Genomic DNA, 18,183 nt, shown 5'->3' with positions numbered 1-18,183 from the left:
TGATATCTTTTCAGTCTATAGTGATTCTATCAGAATTTCAGGACCTCTCAGTGTCTTGCTAAAATACTGGTACTTTAGGACATCCATTCTGTACCATTTGTCTCAAGATAAATAAAAGTTGATACCAATTTCGTTTTAAAATTTTTTTTTATACTGCTACTGATCTCCGATGACGGAACATCCAAAGAACAAGAAATTAGATAGTCATTTCTAGGTTTTCCTATTTGTTAGAATCAGACGTCAGCAGAATTTGCTGAACAAATGCTCCAAGTAATTTTGAAAAATCCCCAATTATCCTTTACTAAACTGCAAGGCTTAAGCTATGATGGTGCTTCCAACATGACTGGATACTACAATGGCATTTGGGCATTGTTTCATCAGAAGAAGCCGCTTGCGCATTTAGAAATGGATGCACTGGTTTCTTACTTTGCTACTTAAACGGGCAGAAAAATGTTAGTAAATAAATATTCGATCTATTTACTGTTAAATAGTGGACGTAGAACTCGATACTAGTTTGTATCAATGCTTCAAAGTTTGACACCTAGAAGTGTTTTAGGAATGTCAGTGTGTAGAATGGGAACTAGAACTCTTCTTTATATATTTGATGATTAAAAAGCTACTCTACTTGCATTGGAATGTTTTTTAGTCAATGTACCGATACATTCAGATTGCTCAATTGTTTTGTCATACATTGAATTTGTCTTATTGGGGGAGGGGCCCACCAATATATTCTTGAGCCCGGGCCCACGGGTATCTTGCTACGCCACTGTTGCAGTTACCTGTGACAGTATTGTATGTGTTTTGAGTGGCTGGTAGTGCAGTGTGTGTGCCTGGGTATGAAATGACCAGTGGACCTTGAGTGTACATGCTTGAGTGAACAGCAGTGTGTCAGGACTGTGTGTAAAAGGAGGTCAGTTTAGAGAACAAGTGGCTGGAGTAAAGAACATAAATAGAGACTGATAGGATCATTGTGTTTCTTGAAGCTCATGTTGTTTTAGTGGGTCTATTACATTTGTGGTTTTGTTAAACGAGGCAAGATCAAGGGATATAACTTCAATAAGAACACTCGATAAAGACGATGTGATATCCCAGTGAATTCCAAGTGACGCATCACTGTACATTTCCATTTTTCTTTCCAATAACAACGAGAAATATTCTCCGAGAGTATCGCAAGTTTCAACCTGCGGGCCACATACAGCCCTTTGAATCTTCCACCACAGTTGGCCTGAAAATGTTTGAAAACAAAGAGATGACAGAGTGGATATGGCCTAAAGTATCTAAATATCACTTGAACGCCTGTGTTCATCTCAATCTGAGAATCAATGCAGACGATGAAGATATACAAAATATGCACAGTTAACAACATTTTCGATATTAATAATAGCTTTAGTTTGTATTGATTTAAAGAAATCCAGAGCAGATAAGCTGAATCCTGTCCACACACACACACACAAAATATTTTATTTTATATATTAGCTCCAACAAAACAAGATCTGATTATGATTCGCAAAAGTAAATATAATAACAGTTAAAAGTTCCCTTGGGGCTTAGGGGTAAAATCGTATGTCAATTGGCGGCTAGATTTAGTTACTTTTAAGATTCACTTATTTAGGGTATGTGTACAAAGAGCTATTTGTTAAGTACGGACTATCTGTCCGACTGACATGTTATTTTAAATAGTTATAGCTGTACCTACAGTTGAAATGCATTATTAATTGTGTTTAGCAAAGTCCTTAGAGGAAAGAAAGACAACTAAAGATGTGTTACGGCCTCAACACAGGACTTAGAGGCGACACTATTCGAATCAAACTATCTTCTCCACACTGCCATAGCTTAACAGCGACCTATTATATTTAGCATAAACTCATTGGGACTACCATTATTAGCAATTCGTAATGTAAAAGAAAATTAACAGCGTACTAAAGTTTCAAATTTAAAACATTTAGCGCGGCTTTGACATCACAATTAGTGTTATGGGTTACTTTTACAACAGCCATCTAAAATAATTTCTTTCAGCCCTAGGATTGAAAGTCTGACTTAAGTCTCAATTAATTATGCTAAATATAAACCTAATCATCCTTTCTGTGCACATCATGCGCTATTCACGGCAATTTACATCAGCATCAAGTGACTGTAAAATATAATTATCGGGTGTCACAAGTTTTGAATCAAAAAATTTAATAATTTTACCTAATTAACTGGTATGACAGAGCATTACACCGGATACACCCTGGAATCGTCTTTTTTTCCACTGACACAAATGTTAATTATACGTTTAGAGTTGTAGCCCATGAATTAATGCATCCAAAACAAAAAAGTGTGAAATTTCCAAATTTATGGGTTCGATTATTTTTCACGCGCAATAAGGTTCACCTGAAATGATGTTACCAGTTTAAGGCGTAATAAGTGTCTGCTAAACGTGTCTTTTTTAATATAAAATTATAGACTTCTGGCTTCCCGTATGTTGAGATTTGATTCATTATAAAGTTAATGATCTTCAGACCTTTCTTGTTTAACATTTTTTAACTATGTGTGAAACAAAGACCATTAGCACCATCGTTTTGTCAGCAGGGGGTAATTAGTCCCAGAAAATCAATGAACGTGTTTCTTCTGGTTTCCAGAGAAGTACAAGAATTGGAGTGAAAGGTTCTTCTCGGTTCATTGAAAAGTCGATTCTCTGCACACGTTTTATGCTTTGCTGAAGTTGATACAAAAATGTTGACACCTGACTGTTTCACGGTTGGATGAAGGGAGAGAATTGATTCAATGGCAACGCCCCAAAGCTGATGTTATAATAGAAAGTGTAAATATCTAACTGCGGGCTACATGACTTGCTGGCAAAGATAAGTTTTAACAACGGGAGGTTACCTGAACTGTCCCGATTGCAAGTCAAGGTAGACACAATATAAAGATATGTTAGAGATCACTGCGTATAACCAACATTTAGTGCTTGTTAAATAACTATAAAATATGTAACTTGAACAGCCTGTCATTGATGTGGTACCTGCACTGATACAACTCTGTAATATTCGATATAGATCTACTTAGTCACGTAAATATTCAGATTTTAAATGTTAGTTTACTCTAGTTGGAGCATGTACTGGATCTAATACGACAAAGATTATTCGACCTTTAGCGTTCACTAAACTTTGACCTCTGACATTCACTAAACTTTGACCTCTAGCGTTCAATAAACTTTGACCCCTAGCGTTCACTAAACTTTGACCTCTAGCGTTCACTAAACTGTGACCTATAGCGTTCACTAAACATAGCCGTACTTGGAACCATCACATGTAACAGCTAACAGCGCCAAAGAAAACGCTAGTAAGAGGCAAGCTAAGGTACCAGGCTTAGCTACAGTGCATCACTAAAATTACTTAGTCACTCACATGTTGTCCCTTATCCATAAAAGAGTTCTTGTTTCAGAACTTGCGATCTGTGGGAACAGATGATGTAAATCTCTGTTTGTTTCTGTGTCCGACTGTTAACGAGGGTGTCCTAAGGTCAGCACAACTACCAACCGACTTTACTTCCACAACGTAGGTCAGCTGCCAGTTTGTTAAGTGGAATCAGGGGCAGCCTAAAAATCCCGATATTCTAAAACCTAGTCTTCACTGGGATTCGAGCTCTAGACCTTTGGTTCGGTAGTGAAACGCCACGTTTCTCCGAAAAAAAACAACACACCCACAAAAAATCTCTCACACACACAATTGTGTATTGCATTAGAGCCGTGTCTCTGAGGACAAAGTCGTGGATGATTGCGGTAGTCTATTTAGGGTAAACATTGTGTCCAGTTAGTGTTTTTACACAAAGTACTTGGCGATTGTGAGGCCAGAGCGCTTGGCTGCTAACTCTTACGTTCACGATACGCATGCTTATGGACATGGACATTTGAGTCGGGATAGAAAACACGTCTGAGCCCACGGAGGTTCAATAGGTGCCTGTAGGAATAATGTTATAACAGTGTTGGTTAAGCTAGCGGCCATGCAAAACATTGTTTCAATATTTGACACAAAGTATTGCTTGTTCTTCATCTCTCCTTTAGTTAATCAGGACACATGGAGACACGTTCAAGTTCTAATTTAATGGTGGTTTGGATTGTTTATATTTCTTTGTATTATAATCTAAAGATGTGTTGTTGGGTTTTCTTTATTTGTTTGTTTGTTTTGTTTTGTTTGATGTTGTTTGTTGTTTGTTCTTATTGTTTTCTTTTTTCTGAGTTTAAACTTTTTAAAAAAATGTCTGTAATTTTACTTCTAGATACATTTATTGAAACACTACATCTGGAACAGCGAGAATGATCAACGAATTGGCGTTGACGACTGAATCGTCAGTAGCAGAGTTTACAGCTGTCAATGTTTCTGCCTATACAAGTTACTTCCCGCCTGGATCTCTTGAGATTCTCACACTTGTAGATTTTATCATTATCTACACCATCATCTCTGTGCTTGGCATCATCGCCAACTTCATTAACATCGTTGTTTTCGTCAAAATGGGTCCGCAGGATTCAGTCAACATCAGCCTCCTGGGTCTGTCCATCTCTGACTTCCTGTTCCTTCTGCTGACTCTCTTCTTAAGTATCTGCTACTATCCCTTCTGGCAGCACGCCGACCTGAACTTCAATATCGTCGACATGAAGATGTTGACCTTGGGTTGGCCTCAGTTCTACTTCAAGAGAGTCGGCAACTGGATCACAGCCTTCATCATGCTGGAGAGATGCATCTGCATCGCGTTGCCCCTCAAGGTGAAGGACATCATCACGCCGAAGCGCACCATCGCCATCTTGGTGTTGATCTACTTGATGATGGCGCTGGCTATCTCTCCGGCCTACGTGTCGGCCAGCTACCAGCCTCGCTGGGACAGCAAAAAGAATCGAACCATGATCGTGTTCGTCTTTCACGAAAACACCGCGCAGATTGACGCCATTTCCACGGCCATCTCTTTCGCCTTGACCCTCATCACCTTTGTGTGGGTGGTCATCTGCACTTTCATCCTGGTCATCAACTTAAAGATAAAAGGGAAATGGCGCAAAGAGATGACCGGACACGAGAAGTCCAGGAATGTCACGTCTAGAGATCAGAAGGTCATCAAGATGGTCACTCTCCTCTCTATAATTTTCATTATCTCCTTCACCCCTGACGTCATTGTCCTCCTCTTTATGACCTTCGATTACCGCGTGTCCATCTACGGCGATTACTTTGACCTCTTCTTGGCCCTGAACGGCATTAGCGAGCCCTTCCTTGCCATCAGCGCCACAGTCAACATCTTTGTGTACCTGACCATGAGCTCCAAATATCGCGAGATTTATATGAGATATTTCTATATACACAGGAAATGTCAGAAAGTATAACAAGTCAAAGTCTCTGTTTAAACAGGTGAAAGGCTAAACATGGGTAAAATGTGGATGCATTTGCTTATTGTACTAATGACTTTTTATATAAAAACAATGAGTACAGAATAAAAAATATATCTTTGTATCTTTATATAATTTCTGATAAAACACAATTTTGTTAAATATTACTTGCTTCTAGTAAAGTTTCCCTTTCTGACCTTGCGATCTATAGTGCAGATGATGTTAAGGTCATCTGTTTCTTTGGCCAACGGTCAACGAGCAAGGTATTCCCAGGTTATGAATGTGACCAGTATGCAATTGGGGGCACGGTAGCTGATAGGTTAAGCGCTCGGCTTCTGAACTTGGGCCCCTGGGTTCTCGGTGAAGACTGGGTCTGGGATTATGAATTTCGGGATTTGTAGGGCGACCCTAGGTCCACCCAATTGTAATGGGTATCTGCCTTTAATTGGGTAAAGTATTGGCGGTTAGTTGTTGTGCTGGCCACATGACATCCTGCTTGTTAACCGTAGGCCACAGAAACAGATGACCTTAACAACATCTGCCCTATAGATTGCAAGGTCGGAAAGGGGAAATTTACTAATTGCTTCTGAGCTTAAAGAGTTATTTGTCTAATTTAGTTTCAACACTATTAAAGAGCGACGATCGTAGAATTTGATTTGTTTTTGTTTTGATTTAAATTATTGCATTGTTTATTTAAAAATAATGAATTACATACATAATAAATAATGTTTTCATTGGATTGTTGAAAATCTGTTATCACTAATAATAATAATAACAATGGCCTAACGCCAGTGCAAAGCCCTCAACCCCCCGAATGACAAAGTGGTCATCATCGAACCACGATGGACGAACTATATATATATAATAATAAAGGCAATGTCTTCGATTCCAAAGATTCAGGATGAGTACAGTATTTCACATCAGACAAAGCCGTTGTCCGCTGGCGGTGTGCTTAAGTTGTCTTCACTGTTTGCTGATTTCCTTGTAATTTTGAGATGTGTAAAACTTGAGAATCTACATAGTACTACTTGAAGTGGTAAGTTAGCCAGCCTTATTGATGACCATTAGAACACGTGACCCAGGCACAGTGACAAATCGATGACTTTCTTCTCCCTTGATCTACAGAACACGTGACTTTTCAGTCGGCTCTTCAGAAATGAAGAGTATTGCGTTTTACGACAGGAATGAGATGAGCAGGGTTTGACTTAGACTTAGACTTAGGTCCTCCCGCGCCGTTCGGCGCATTGGGCGGCAAGCTGTCTCCATAATGATCTGTCACTGGCAATGTCTGAAGCCTCCTCCCATCTGGTGTCCACTGTTCTGAGGTCCTCCATGAAGGTGTGTCGCCAGGTAATACGAGGACGTCCCTGTTTGCGCTTTCCTCGTTTTGGCTTCCAGGTTATCGCAACTCTTGGTGTGCGTAATTCATTTTGACGTAGAACATGTCCCGCAAACCTCATGCGACGCTCAGTCACAACCTCACTAAGTGTTCGACTCCCAGTTCGGCATAGGATTTCCTTGTTTGAGATCCGGTCTGTGTAACTGACTCCCAAAATCCGTCTCAGCCATCTCTGTTGAGCCACATTTAGTCTTTTCTCAATTTTGACAGATGACTTCCACGTCTCACATGCATATGTAGCAGTTGGAATGACGATTGTGTTGAGAAGGTGTATTTTTGTCTCGAGTCCAATGGCTTGGCTAGTCCAAATAGGCTGCAGCCTTTGGAAAATGCTCCCTGCCTTTCCTATTCGACATGCTACATCATGGTAAGCATCTCCATCATTTGTTATGATGCTGCCAAGGTACGTGAACTTGTCCAGCTCTTCAAGCTTTGACTCGCCAAGTCTGATGGGGACACCCTTTGCCTTATATCCCACTCGCATAATTTTAGTCTTATCCAAGTTTATGCGGAGGCCAATTTTGGGTGCCTCTCTGTCTAGGCTCTCCGTCATTTCTTGAATGCATTTATTTGTAGCCCCGAGTAGTGCAACATCATCAGCAAAGTCCAAGTCCATCAATCGGAGTTGTTCATGCCATGGAATACCAAAGGCAGTCTGGTTCATTGCTCTCCTCATTATGTAGTCGATGGCTAGGAGGAAAAGGAAGGGAGATAAGATGCACCCCTGTCTCACACCTGTCTCGATTGTAAAAAACTCTGTTGTTCCCTCTTCTGTTTTAATGCAGCAACTAGACTGACTGTAAAGGCGTCGTAGGATCTGGACGAATTTTTCTGGGATACCGTATTCTCTAACTATTTTCCATAGTGATTCTCGGTGGACACTATCAAACGCTTTTTTGAAGTCCACAAAACTGATCATTAGCCGTTGTTGGTACTCAAGACTTTGTTCTATGATATTTCGTAAAACGAAAATCTGCTCTGTACATGATCTGCCTCTTCGGAAACCTGCTTGTTCTTCTCTGAGCCTTTCATCTACAGACTGTTGAAGCCGTCTCAACAAAACAGTGCTGAAAACTTTGCCTGGGACAGAGAGGAGAGTAATGCCCCTCCAGTTGTTGCAATCTGCCAAGTTGCCCTTTTTTGGAAGCTTTACAATCACTCCCTTTTGCCAGTCCTCTGGGACTTTTGAAGTTCGCCAACAGAGATTTAAGAGATCAGTCATTCTGTTAACAATGCACTGTCCCCCAAACTCCGCCATATGCCGGTCCCAAGCCCGGGTGAGAAAGGAGGAGGGTTTGGCGTGGGGCTAGCGACCCCACCCTGTAAAACCACTATTGCTACAGAAACGGCAAACTCGACACATAATGAAAACTATACATGCGGCGAGGGCGGCCAAACCCTGATGACGGTGTTGGATCAAAGCCAACTGGAAGTCCAATACCCGATACATGGCAAGCCTTTCAACGCAAGGAAACCGACTCTTATAGGCACGTGGAATGTAAGAACCCTGAATCAATGCGGTAAACTGGCCCAACTTTTAAGAGAGTTTGACTCTTACCGGCTGGACATCCTTGGGATCTGCGAGATGCGGTGGACATCAAGTGGACAAATAATCAATGATGGCAAGACAATAATATATTCAGGACATGACAAGGAGCACATTGGCGGTGTAGGAATCATCATGTCTAAAATAGCAGCTTCAGCGCTAATTGCTTGGAAGCCGGTCAGTGACCGCATCATTACAGCTCGACTCCAAACAAAGCAAATTAAAGTCACTACCATCCAAGCTTATGCCCCTACAGAGGATGCAGAAGATACCATCAAAGATCATTTCTATAATCAACTACAAACCACTCTTGATGAAACACCTACTCACGACCTAATTCTACTGATGGGAGACTTTAACGCCAAAATCAATCCCAACCGAACTGGCTTTGAATATGTAATGGGACCATATGGCTCTGCAGAAAACATCAGTGATAATGGCGAGCGCTTGATTTCTCTCTGCGCATCCAACAGCCTTTCAATTGGAAACACATATTTTAAGCACAAACAAATACACAAAAAAACATGGCGATCACCAAATGGAGAAACCTTCAACGAGATAGATTACATTTGCATCTCCAAACGATGGAGGTCATCTCTGTTAGACGTGCGGACCCGCAGAGGAGCTGATATCGGCTCAGACCACTACCTTGTCAGTGGCAAATGTAAGCTCCGATTGAAACGCCAACCAAAACAAACCACACGACCCCGCCCATTTAATGTAGAGAAGCTTAAAGACGGCAATACTGCAGCACAGTTCCAATTGAAACTAACGAACCGCTTTGAGGCTCTTGCAGATATATTGACCCTTGAAGAAGAGTGGGCCAACTTCAAAGATACCACTATTGGGTGCGCGGAAGAAGTTATCGGAAGGAGGCGAGGTTCATACAAGGAACGGTGGATACAAGACAGAACATGGAAATTGTTAGATGAGAGGAAAGAGGCCAAACGTAGACGAGATCAGAAAAATGAAACACAGGATCGTAGCCTAGCGGAAGAAGCTTATAGGGAAGCAGATCTGAAAGTAAAGAGAAGCTGTCGGCAAGATAAACGGGACTGGATTGAGCAGAAGGGACAAGAGGCACAAGCAGCTGCAAGCAGAAATGACACAAAAACCCTCCATCGTATTGTCCGAGATCTCACTGGAGCAAAGAGTGGACATGGGGCACCAATAAAAGACAAGCAAGGCAAAACTTTGCTAACCAAAGAAGAACAGGATGCAAGATGGGTAGAGCACTTTAAAGAGACCCTTAACCAACTGTCGCCAGACCTAACTTACATATTCAAGGACCCCTCTCCAGACAATGATCTCAAGGTCAAGACAGACCCAATAACTGCTGAGGAGGTTACCATGGCCATAGCAGTGCTAAAGAATAACAAAGCACCAGGACTAGACATGATATCAGCAGAAATGCTAAAATATGGGGGGAGCAGGGTTTGAACCCAGAAAAATCTTGACCATTGTTATACATAAAACTGTAAGCCAACGTATATACAATATATGAAAGCTATTACAAGCTTTTATTTATAATGGATTAATATGAATGCAGTTTTTGCTTTATGACCTCATCAATACGCAGTCATTAATATAATCTTTCCATTTCAATTGAATGATTGTATAAGACTTTAGCTATCTTTCAATTCTTGCTTAATTACACGGCATTTTATCGGAACATGGCATGCTACCCATGTTTTCATATTAACATTTTTGTCTTCTTATAGCTATCTTTCTATTCCAGCGGTTCTCAACCTTCTTTTGCTCGTCGACCCCTTTTAAACATTATTCACTACGCCGCGACCCCTCAAAAGTAAATTATTTTCATTCATGAGTATAAGTAACTGTGATTTCGCCCATGTAGATATAGAAATCTTGACCACTGATGAGCGACAACTGAAGGTCTCCTAAAGAAAAAAAAAAAGGACCTTAATATTAACACTGACTCTTGACCTTACAGAAGACAGTCCAGAGCTTTCAAAAACACGACCAGGTTAACGATACGTTACGCAGTGATGCGCACTTTCTGACAACGTTGAAAATATTTCTGCTGCGACAATTAAAATGTTTGCAATAAAATCTGATACAGCTGTCTGCAACTGTAAATTCCAATGAAAAAGACAAACTTTGTGTGCCAAGTTTTACATGTTAGAACTGACCCATAATAAATCCATATTTTCGATCGTTCTTAGCGACCCTTGACAAATTATTAATCGACTCCATAGGTTGAGAACCCCTGTTCTCTACATGAAGGTTTGTCTCCCTTTATCTTACTGCGTTTTTCCTATATATTCAATCTCTCCTAGTATTGATCAATTAATTACGACGACTTGACTCATTAATATTTTATTATTGATTCATGTATAACATCGATTATGGGCTTGTGTCTAAACCTCGATTTGCACAAATAAAAACAACATCCAACAAACCAATGGAGCGAGTCAATGTAAACACATCCCTTTGGGCTAGGATTCTAGTATTTTACCATCGCAAAGGAGACATAAGTCACTGACCGTACAAACAGACACAAGAACTCTTTTATATCCTTGGCAATAAAATCATTGAATGTAATCAAACTTACGGATGTACATTTCACATGTAGTGTTGAAGAGCAGAGACTTATGTGCAGACTTAGACATTGTGTCCTTGTGTTACAAAGCTTATATCCACTCTGTCTATCTGCCTGTCTGGCACTTTATTTCGTACACGTTATTTCTCCCACTTCCCATTGTGGGATCAAGTTGAAACTGCACAGTTGTCCCTAACCCTAACAAACAAAATTTAATTCAACTAAATAACTAACTAATTTTGTTTTATAGAGAAAGGAAGGTAAATCTTACATGCACTTGAATTCTAGTATCAGTTACATTGAATTGGAACGGCTCGATCTTTCTTTCCCTTCACTCTCTCTCTCTTTCTCTCTCTCTCCATCCCTCTCTATCCCTGGAACTAATGGCCTTATCACACATACTTGACCCATGATTTATGGTACCAATAACAAATAATATAATTTACGTAGCTTTCTGGCTGGAACCCACTCTCACTTTCACACTTATCACCCCTTTTTATTACAATGACTATCCCTATTTTTGTTTTTCAAGAATCCTCCAATGGATCCACTCCTTTGCACACACTTTTCAGCTCTTGAATTCTAGACAGAGTTTCATTGGTTAATTTTACGTTTTTTTTTTGTTTTTCATCCTTCAATCATAAGGTGTAAGAGTATTTAACAGCGCACACGTTTCATTAGAGCAGGGGTGGGCAACTTTTTTTCTATCAAGGGCCGCATTAAAATAATTTTGGGAATGGGGGCAGCATATATATATAGAGAGAGAGAGATAGATAGATAGATAGATAGATAGATAGATAGATAGATAGATAGATAGATAGATAGATAGAGATATAGATAGATAGATAGATAGATAGATAGATAGATAGATAGATAGATAGATAGATAGATAGATATAGATATAGATATAGATATAGATATAGATATAGATATAGATATAGATAGATAGATAGATAGATAGATAGATAGATAGATAGATAGATAGATAGATAGATAGATATAGATATAGATATAGATATAGATATAGATAGATAGATAGATAGATAGATAGATAGATAGATAGATAGATAGATAGATAGATAAATAGATAGATAGATAGATAGATAGATAGATAGATAGATAGATAGATAGATAGATTATTGCCTTTTATATCACATTTCACCACAAATGTACAGATGTAGCCTACTTAATGTGAAATATTTAAATGTTTACACTTGTGCATTATGCTTTGGAACAAGCTGACTAGTTGTTATCCTATTGACTGCTTTCCAATTACTGTCAGTCAGCATCAACCTGTTCTTACAATTATTTACTTTTCAAACAAAAAAAAATAATGTAGAAATGCAGCTTCTGGCACCCATGAAAACTATCCGTAAGAAGTGACTTGAATTTCTCTATCAGGTTATAATTTGCTTGGAGATAAGTCCTCCCAGCTTCTGCACTGTATGGTGAACTTAAGTGTATTTACAAATTTGTTATAAATTCCTTGACTCTCAAAATTTGCTTTGAGGTTCCACAATCAAAGAATCCAAATACGTCTTGTATATTTCAGTAAAGGAAAATGACAAAACCAGTTTTCACTGGCTTGCCTAGAGAAATGAGGAAGCATTGTTTGAAAAGATTTGACATACATATACATTTCAGATGCAAACAACCCATTGCGATACTGTTAATGGCAAACAAAAAGTCTGTCTTCCAATACTCATTAGAAATATTAATAACAAAGTCACAGTCAATATCCTTCAACGAACATCAGAATTTCTTCCTTAACATCCCATAATCTACTCGACACCTTGCCCCAGCTAAGCCAGCGGGTATTGTTGTGGTAGCAAACATAGGAATGTTTTGTTTCCAAATCTTTAAGTACTTCTCGGAACTCCCAGTGGTTAATGCCCCTACCTACCATTAGTTTGATCACTCTGATGATCTTCATAGCATTGAATAAATGCTGGCCTGAGTTTGAGCCTTTGACTGAATGTCTCGTCATATTGCCTATTAGAATAATCTTTGTGTACTTAATTTTTCTTAGAATGACATGTACAGACAACGTTTTTAATCTCTTCTTCATAAGAAATCAGAAGTTTCAATAATTTATATAGATATTTTAAATTACTTATTTTTACTATAAATGCATTTTTATATGTATACTCTGTGGGCAAACATAATTTCTGTTGGTGTTCGCGGGCGAATAAAACGCTCCGGTGGGCCGCATGTGGTCCGCGGGCCGTATTACATATCAATACGTATTTGGCCCACCCCAGCTTTAGCGGGTCAGTTTCAGAGTTTCAGACATAGAAGAAACAAATAGCAATCACTCAAGATGGAATGCACCCCCCCCCTGCTTCCACACTACATTCATTATAGCCTGTGAACTATAGAACACATAAATATATCCAATAACTCCACCGCCCATCTTCGAAAACACATTTCGATCATCCAACAAGCAAAAGAAAAGGAAGTTTCACTACAACAGTTTCATTTAGCTCCATTCAGTTTACAACCATTTACGGATTATACTTCTTTCTATTATGCACATTTAAGATTCACATGACCTAGAGACAGTTCAAAGTTCAGCTTGATGCAGAATTTTCACCTGTGAGTCTTTTATTTTATTGTTAGCTCTACATTTTCATCTAGCCCAACCGCTCCACACCCTCTCATGCTCCTATCATTTGATTTTCTTTTTCTTTTTCCTGCTAATACTTTGATCGACTATCTTGTGTTAATTAGTTCGAAATAACCCAAACCTTGACTCATTGTATGCATGCAATCCATTCATTGTATCCATCTATCGGCTTGTAGGATTGGCATTTAATGTGTGTTTACAAAATAATTTTATAATTTTCACTTTTGAAGTTAGCAAACTGTCTCTAAGGGGCAGCCTTGTTATCTGCCAACTAAAACTAACTCGAGTAATAGCTAAGATGTTTGTTTAATTATACAAACATCCTTTGTATAAAGACGTATTGATATGTAATCATCTTACAACTAACCTGATAATAAGCTACTAACACAGTCTGTTGGTATTAGCATCAATTATAAAAATTCCTGTCTATGATCATTATATGTAAAAGACTTTGCGATCTATAGCGCTGGTCACACTGTTTCTGTGTCCCGTGGTTACCGAGGGTGTCATGTGGCCAGCACAACGATTAACCGCTTTTACCTTTTCCCCAACTAAGGTCAGGTAGCCATTAGAGCTGGGTCGACTCAGTCTTCACCAGGATTTGAACCCGGGACATCGGTTTGAAAGCCAAGCGCTCAGCCACCGCACCTCTGAGCATTCTATGAATTAAGTATTAAAGATTATCTATGATTTAACAATAATTTAAAAGTTTTATGGTTCATCCATATGTAACAATTGCATTTAGCATCAAACCTTGTTATTTTCTATTTTAAATTTAATCACCAAGAATAAGTTTTTGATCTTTTTGTTTATTTAATTATTGTAGTTTAAACATAAAAGGACTACGATACTATAATAATGGAGCTGCAAAAAAAGTTCTTTGGATATTTTATTTTAACTCGGTAAGGACTTAAAAATTCTATTTTATAACCTTTGCTCATGTGAGAGAGAGTCAGAAATGACAGGCGATAATGTGTCATTTATAAAGAATGACTTGAGTGACATCTATACTGGTCTATTCACCCGAAAAAGTGTTGAAGATTTAATTTTGGTTAATTTTGTCATTGTCTATACTTGTGTCTGTGTGTTTGGGATTGTGACCAACAGCATCAACATCTATGTCTACGCTAAGATGAAATCCAGAGACGCTGTCAATATTAGCCTTCTGTCTTTATCCATCTCGGACATGCTGAGCTTATATTTTCTCCTGTTGGTCAGCATCTCGTATTATCCTATATGGGATGCGTCCAATCTAGGCGTCGCCATTCAGGACATTGACGTACTGGTCTTCGCCTGGCCACAGTTTTGCTTCCGTCGCGTCAGCAACTGGATTACGTCATTCGTGACGTTCGAGAGATGCATCTGCATCGCCAGCCCACTCAAGGTCAAGGCCATCATCACGCCCCGAAGGACGGTGATCACCATGGTGGTGATCGTGGCGGCCATGGTGCTGACCGTGTCCCCCGCCTACTTCGCTGCCGTCTACCAACAAAGCTACGACGACGTCCGGAACAGGACGCTACTAAAGCTAGTTTCCTTTAACAACAGCGCACAGATAGACACGATTTCCATTGGCATATCTTTGGTAATGACCAACGCGACCTTTGTGTGGGTGATTGCCTGCACCTCGCTCCTGGTGGTCAGCCTTTATAAGAAATTAAAATGGCGGGAAACTGCTGGGAGTATAGAACGCTTAGACAAAATTTCAAAGAGGGACATGAAGGTCATCAAGATGGTCATACTGATTGCCGTGATCTTCATTATAACTTTCACGCCAGACGTGGTGACTCTCCTCACGATGACCTTCGACCAGAGAGTATCCATCTATGGTCAGTACTTTGACTTATTTCTTTTGCTCAATGGAATCGGTGAACCGTTGCTGGCTTTAGCATCGTCCGTAAACTTTTTTGTTTATATGTCAATGAGTGGAAACTTTCAGAAAACATTTTCAACGTATTGTTCTAGGCTTGTTAATTAAAGGACATTGCTACAACAGTTCTAAATCGTTTCTAAAACAATGGTTCTGACATTTCTACAACCATTCTACAATTCTACCATTTCTATGTCCTTGCATGTCTAATGAGATAAGCAGTTTCTAGTAAATTAAAAAAAAAACGGAATTGCATACAGTCAGAAAGCTTGAAGTTGTAGGAAACCATCCATGCGAGAAGAGCACCAGGCTTAGTGACTTCAACGTCTAGTCAATATCTAAATAACAAGCGAAATAAAGAAAAATCCTTTAAAAAAAAAAAACAAAGCTTATCTAAGGGAAACAACTCAGCACTCTCGAATGTATCAATCAATAATGTTCAAGTTATTTCCCTTAATCGATATCAAGCAAAATGATTAATCATCAATAATTAATAGTCTAATTTCTTAAATTTTTTATTGCTTTATGTTTTGTTTATTGTTTAAAAATTTCAACTTCTTCTAGAATGGGTGAAAAACAATGTGATAATTATATAAGAGGACCAAATCCTACATATTCAGCCATACCTGTGAAAACTGAAGGATTAATTTCCTTTATCGGATTGAAACAAAATAATTAATTACCAGTTATTTAACTAATTGGTTGATGTTGCTTTTTATGTTGTCTATGCCATTGGATATTTGCGCAAAGTCTTAACTTTATCCGAGAATGAGGTGGGAGAAATAAAATGTACAAGCTTTTACCAGACAGACACAGAGTCGGAGAGGGGAGTTACCCACTTGAGGGTCGCCCAAATGAGTGTCCGAAATTTGTTTTTACATAAAATATTACTCCATTATCACATGTCATGATGTCGAATGTCAAAATACAGGGGCCCCTAAAGAGGTCAAGCCCCCCTCCTCCCGGCCCCCCAATTCTTACTACGCCACTGGAGTTGATATAAGCTTTGTAATAAAAAGTTAAGAGGGAGGAGTATTTGGGTTGAAATTGTTTCCGTCTGAGAGTTGAAATGTGATTGGAACTTTGAACAAAAATGAAGGAAGACAAAGGTCAGGTGATTATATTAAGAAATGATGTACGAATAGATGATGGTTTGATAATATTGTAATAAATCTAAGGGACGCATAACGAAGACAAAATAACAGTCTGCCTTTAGCGTAGCTTCTACTCGAGCTTCTAGACTTGGAGCTGAACTTCATTGTCTCTCTAATGTCAACATTCATTCAAAGTCTAGTCTCGAACAGTGCACAAGCCACAGCGCACCTTTTGCATTAACTTACACCCTACGTACCTGTCGGGGTCATTTGGATTGGAGTGTACAGGGCAGGGTTATAACAATTGGTTTGTTTATTTTTATTTGGTTGTTTATTCTTTGAATATGATTGTTTTCAGAGTGAATACAAAGACAGGGTGTTGTGACCTAGTTAAAGCACTGGCGGATCCAGAACTTTGGAGTGGGGGGGGGGGCGATTTATTTTCCAAACCCTAACCCTAACACCCAGTAAACCCTAACCCTATGCATAAACGTGCGTACAGCACACACACATATATATCATATATATATATATATGAGAATAAAAAAAGCAGGATTTCTCAACCTCCGGCGAAAACAAAACAACTGGGGCAGCGCTATAAGGTTTCCTAGTGGGGTCGGGGCGAAGCCCCGACGCCAAAAGCGTTTTCTTGCATTTTTCAATGTAGAAACGCATTCTCCTGGCATCTACTGCTCATTATTCATTAATGGAGTTCGGGGCGAAGCCCCGACGCCAAAAGCGTTTTCTTGCATTCTTCACTGCAAAAACGTATTCTCCTGGCATCTACTGCTCATTATTCATCAATGGAGTTCGGGGCAAAGCCCCGACGCCAAAAGCGTTTTTTTGCATTCTTTACTGCAAAAACGTATTCTCCTGACATCTACAGCTCATTATTCATCAGTGGGGTTCCGACGCCAAAAAAGAATTCCTTGCATTCTTCACAGAAGAAACGCATTCTCCTGACCAAACGCTCATTATTCATACTACTAAAAAAGGACTTTTCAAATAATGTTGTACTTGAAAAGTATTCTAATATGAATTTATAGGCCCTAAATACATTGCAAATAAAACCGATTTTTTCCTTGAAAAGATAAGATAACCCACATATTTCGATTTTGGCTTTGAGGATCGACGCCGAAAAATAATATTCAATAAAATTCAAGTATAAATTGTGAGTTATAGTCCCAAATGTATTTAACTAGCAAAATATCAAATTAAGTAAAGGTTGGGAAAAGGGACTATGACAGCATCATTCGTGTTTAGAACTCATCTCAACCGTGACTCTTATACTGAAAAATTTCGTTTGAATTCTAACTTTCTTAAAATAATTATTATTAATTAATGTGAAATTACATAAACTCTGTCGGGAAATGGGAGGGGCGGTAGAGTTAAAACGATTAATCCTCGCTCCTTTAATAATTTCTGCTAAAGAAAGCATTTGGCATTAAAGAATAAAAGTGGGGCGACTAATTTTGTTCACAAACTATGATTCTCTATAAAAATAGGACCGCCCCCCCACCACTCAGAGGGCTAGAGTGGGGAGTGCAGTACATGCAATCGCCCTCCTCCCAACCCTACCGAATTGGCAAGATACCAGAAAGGGATTGACATAATATAAAATTTATATATTAATTGAATTAATGTTGTTCACAAATTATGATTTCTCCATAAAAGTAGGACCGCCCCCCCCCCACTCAAAGGGTTTAGGTGGGAAGGGCAGTAGAGGTATTCG

General features: G+C 39.1%; 2 protein-coding genes across 2 annotated transcripts; both read left to right on the top strand.

Moving 5' to 3' along the window:
• The first annotated feature begins 2,645 nt into the window (after window positions 1-2,645).
• On the top strand, window positions 2,646-5,994 carry LOC106067338 (platelet-activating factor receptor-like). Its single transcript, XM_013226508.2, has 2 exons — window positions 2,646-2,894; window positions 4,261-5,994. The coding sequence occupies exon 2, from the start codon at window positions 4,298-4,300 to the stop codon at window positions 5,348-5,350; it is 1,053 nt and encodes a 350-aa protein (XP_013081962.2). The 5' UTR covers window positions 2,646-2,894; window positions 4,261-4,297; the 3' UTR covers window positions 5,351-5,994.
• Window positions 5,995-14,445: 8,451 nt separating this feature from the next.
• LOC129927827 (cysteinyl leukotriene receptor 1-like) lies at window positions 14,446-15,465 on the top strand. Its single transcript, XM_056039352.1, has one exon. The coding sequence runs from the start codon at window positions 14,446-14,448 to the stop codon at window positions 15,463-15,465; it is 1,020 nt and encodes a 339-aa protein (XP_055895327.1).
• Window positions 15,466-18,183: the final 2,718 nt, after the last annotated feature.

This window comes from Biomphalaria glabrata, chromosome 8 (assembly GCF_947242115.1).
Source record: "Biomphalaria glabrata chromosome 8, xgBioGlab47.1, whole genome shotgun sequence".
Lineage (NCBI taxonomy): Eukaryota > Metazoa > Mollusca > Gastropoda > Planorbidae > Biomphalaria > Biomphalaria glabrata.
This window is presented reverse-complemented; position numbering and strand designations above follow the sequence as displayed.

Coding starts and splice junctions, on each gene's coding strand:
- LOC129927827 (XM_056039352.1), top strand. CDS start 14,446: ATGACAGGCGATAATGTGTCATTTATAAAGAATGACTTGAGTGACATC.
- LOC106067338 (XM_013226508.2), top strand. CDS start 4,298: ATGATCAACGAATTGGCGTTGACGACTGAATCGTCAGTAGCAGAGTTT.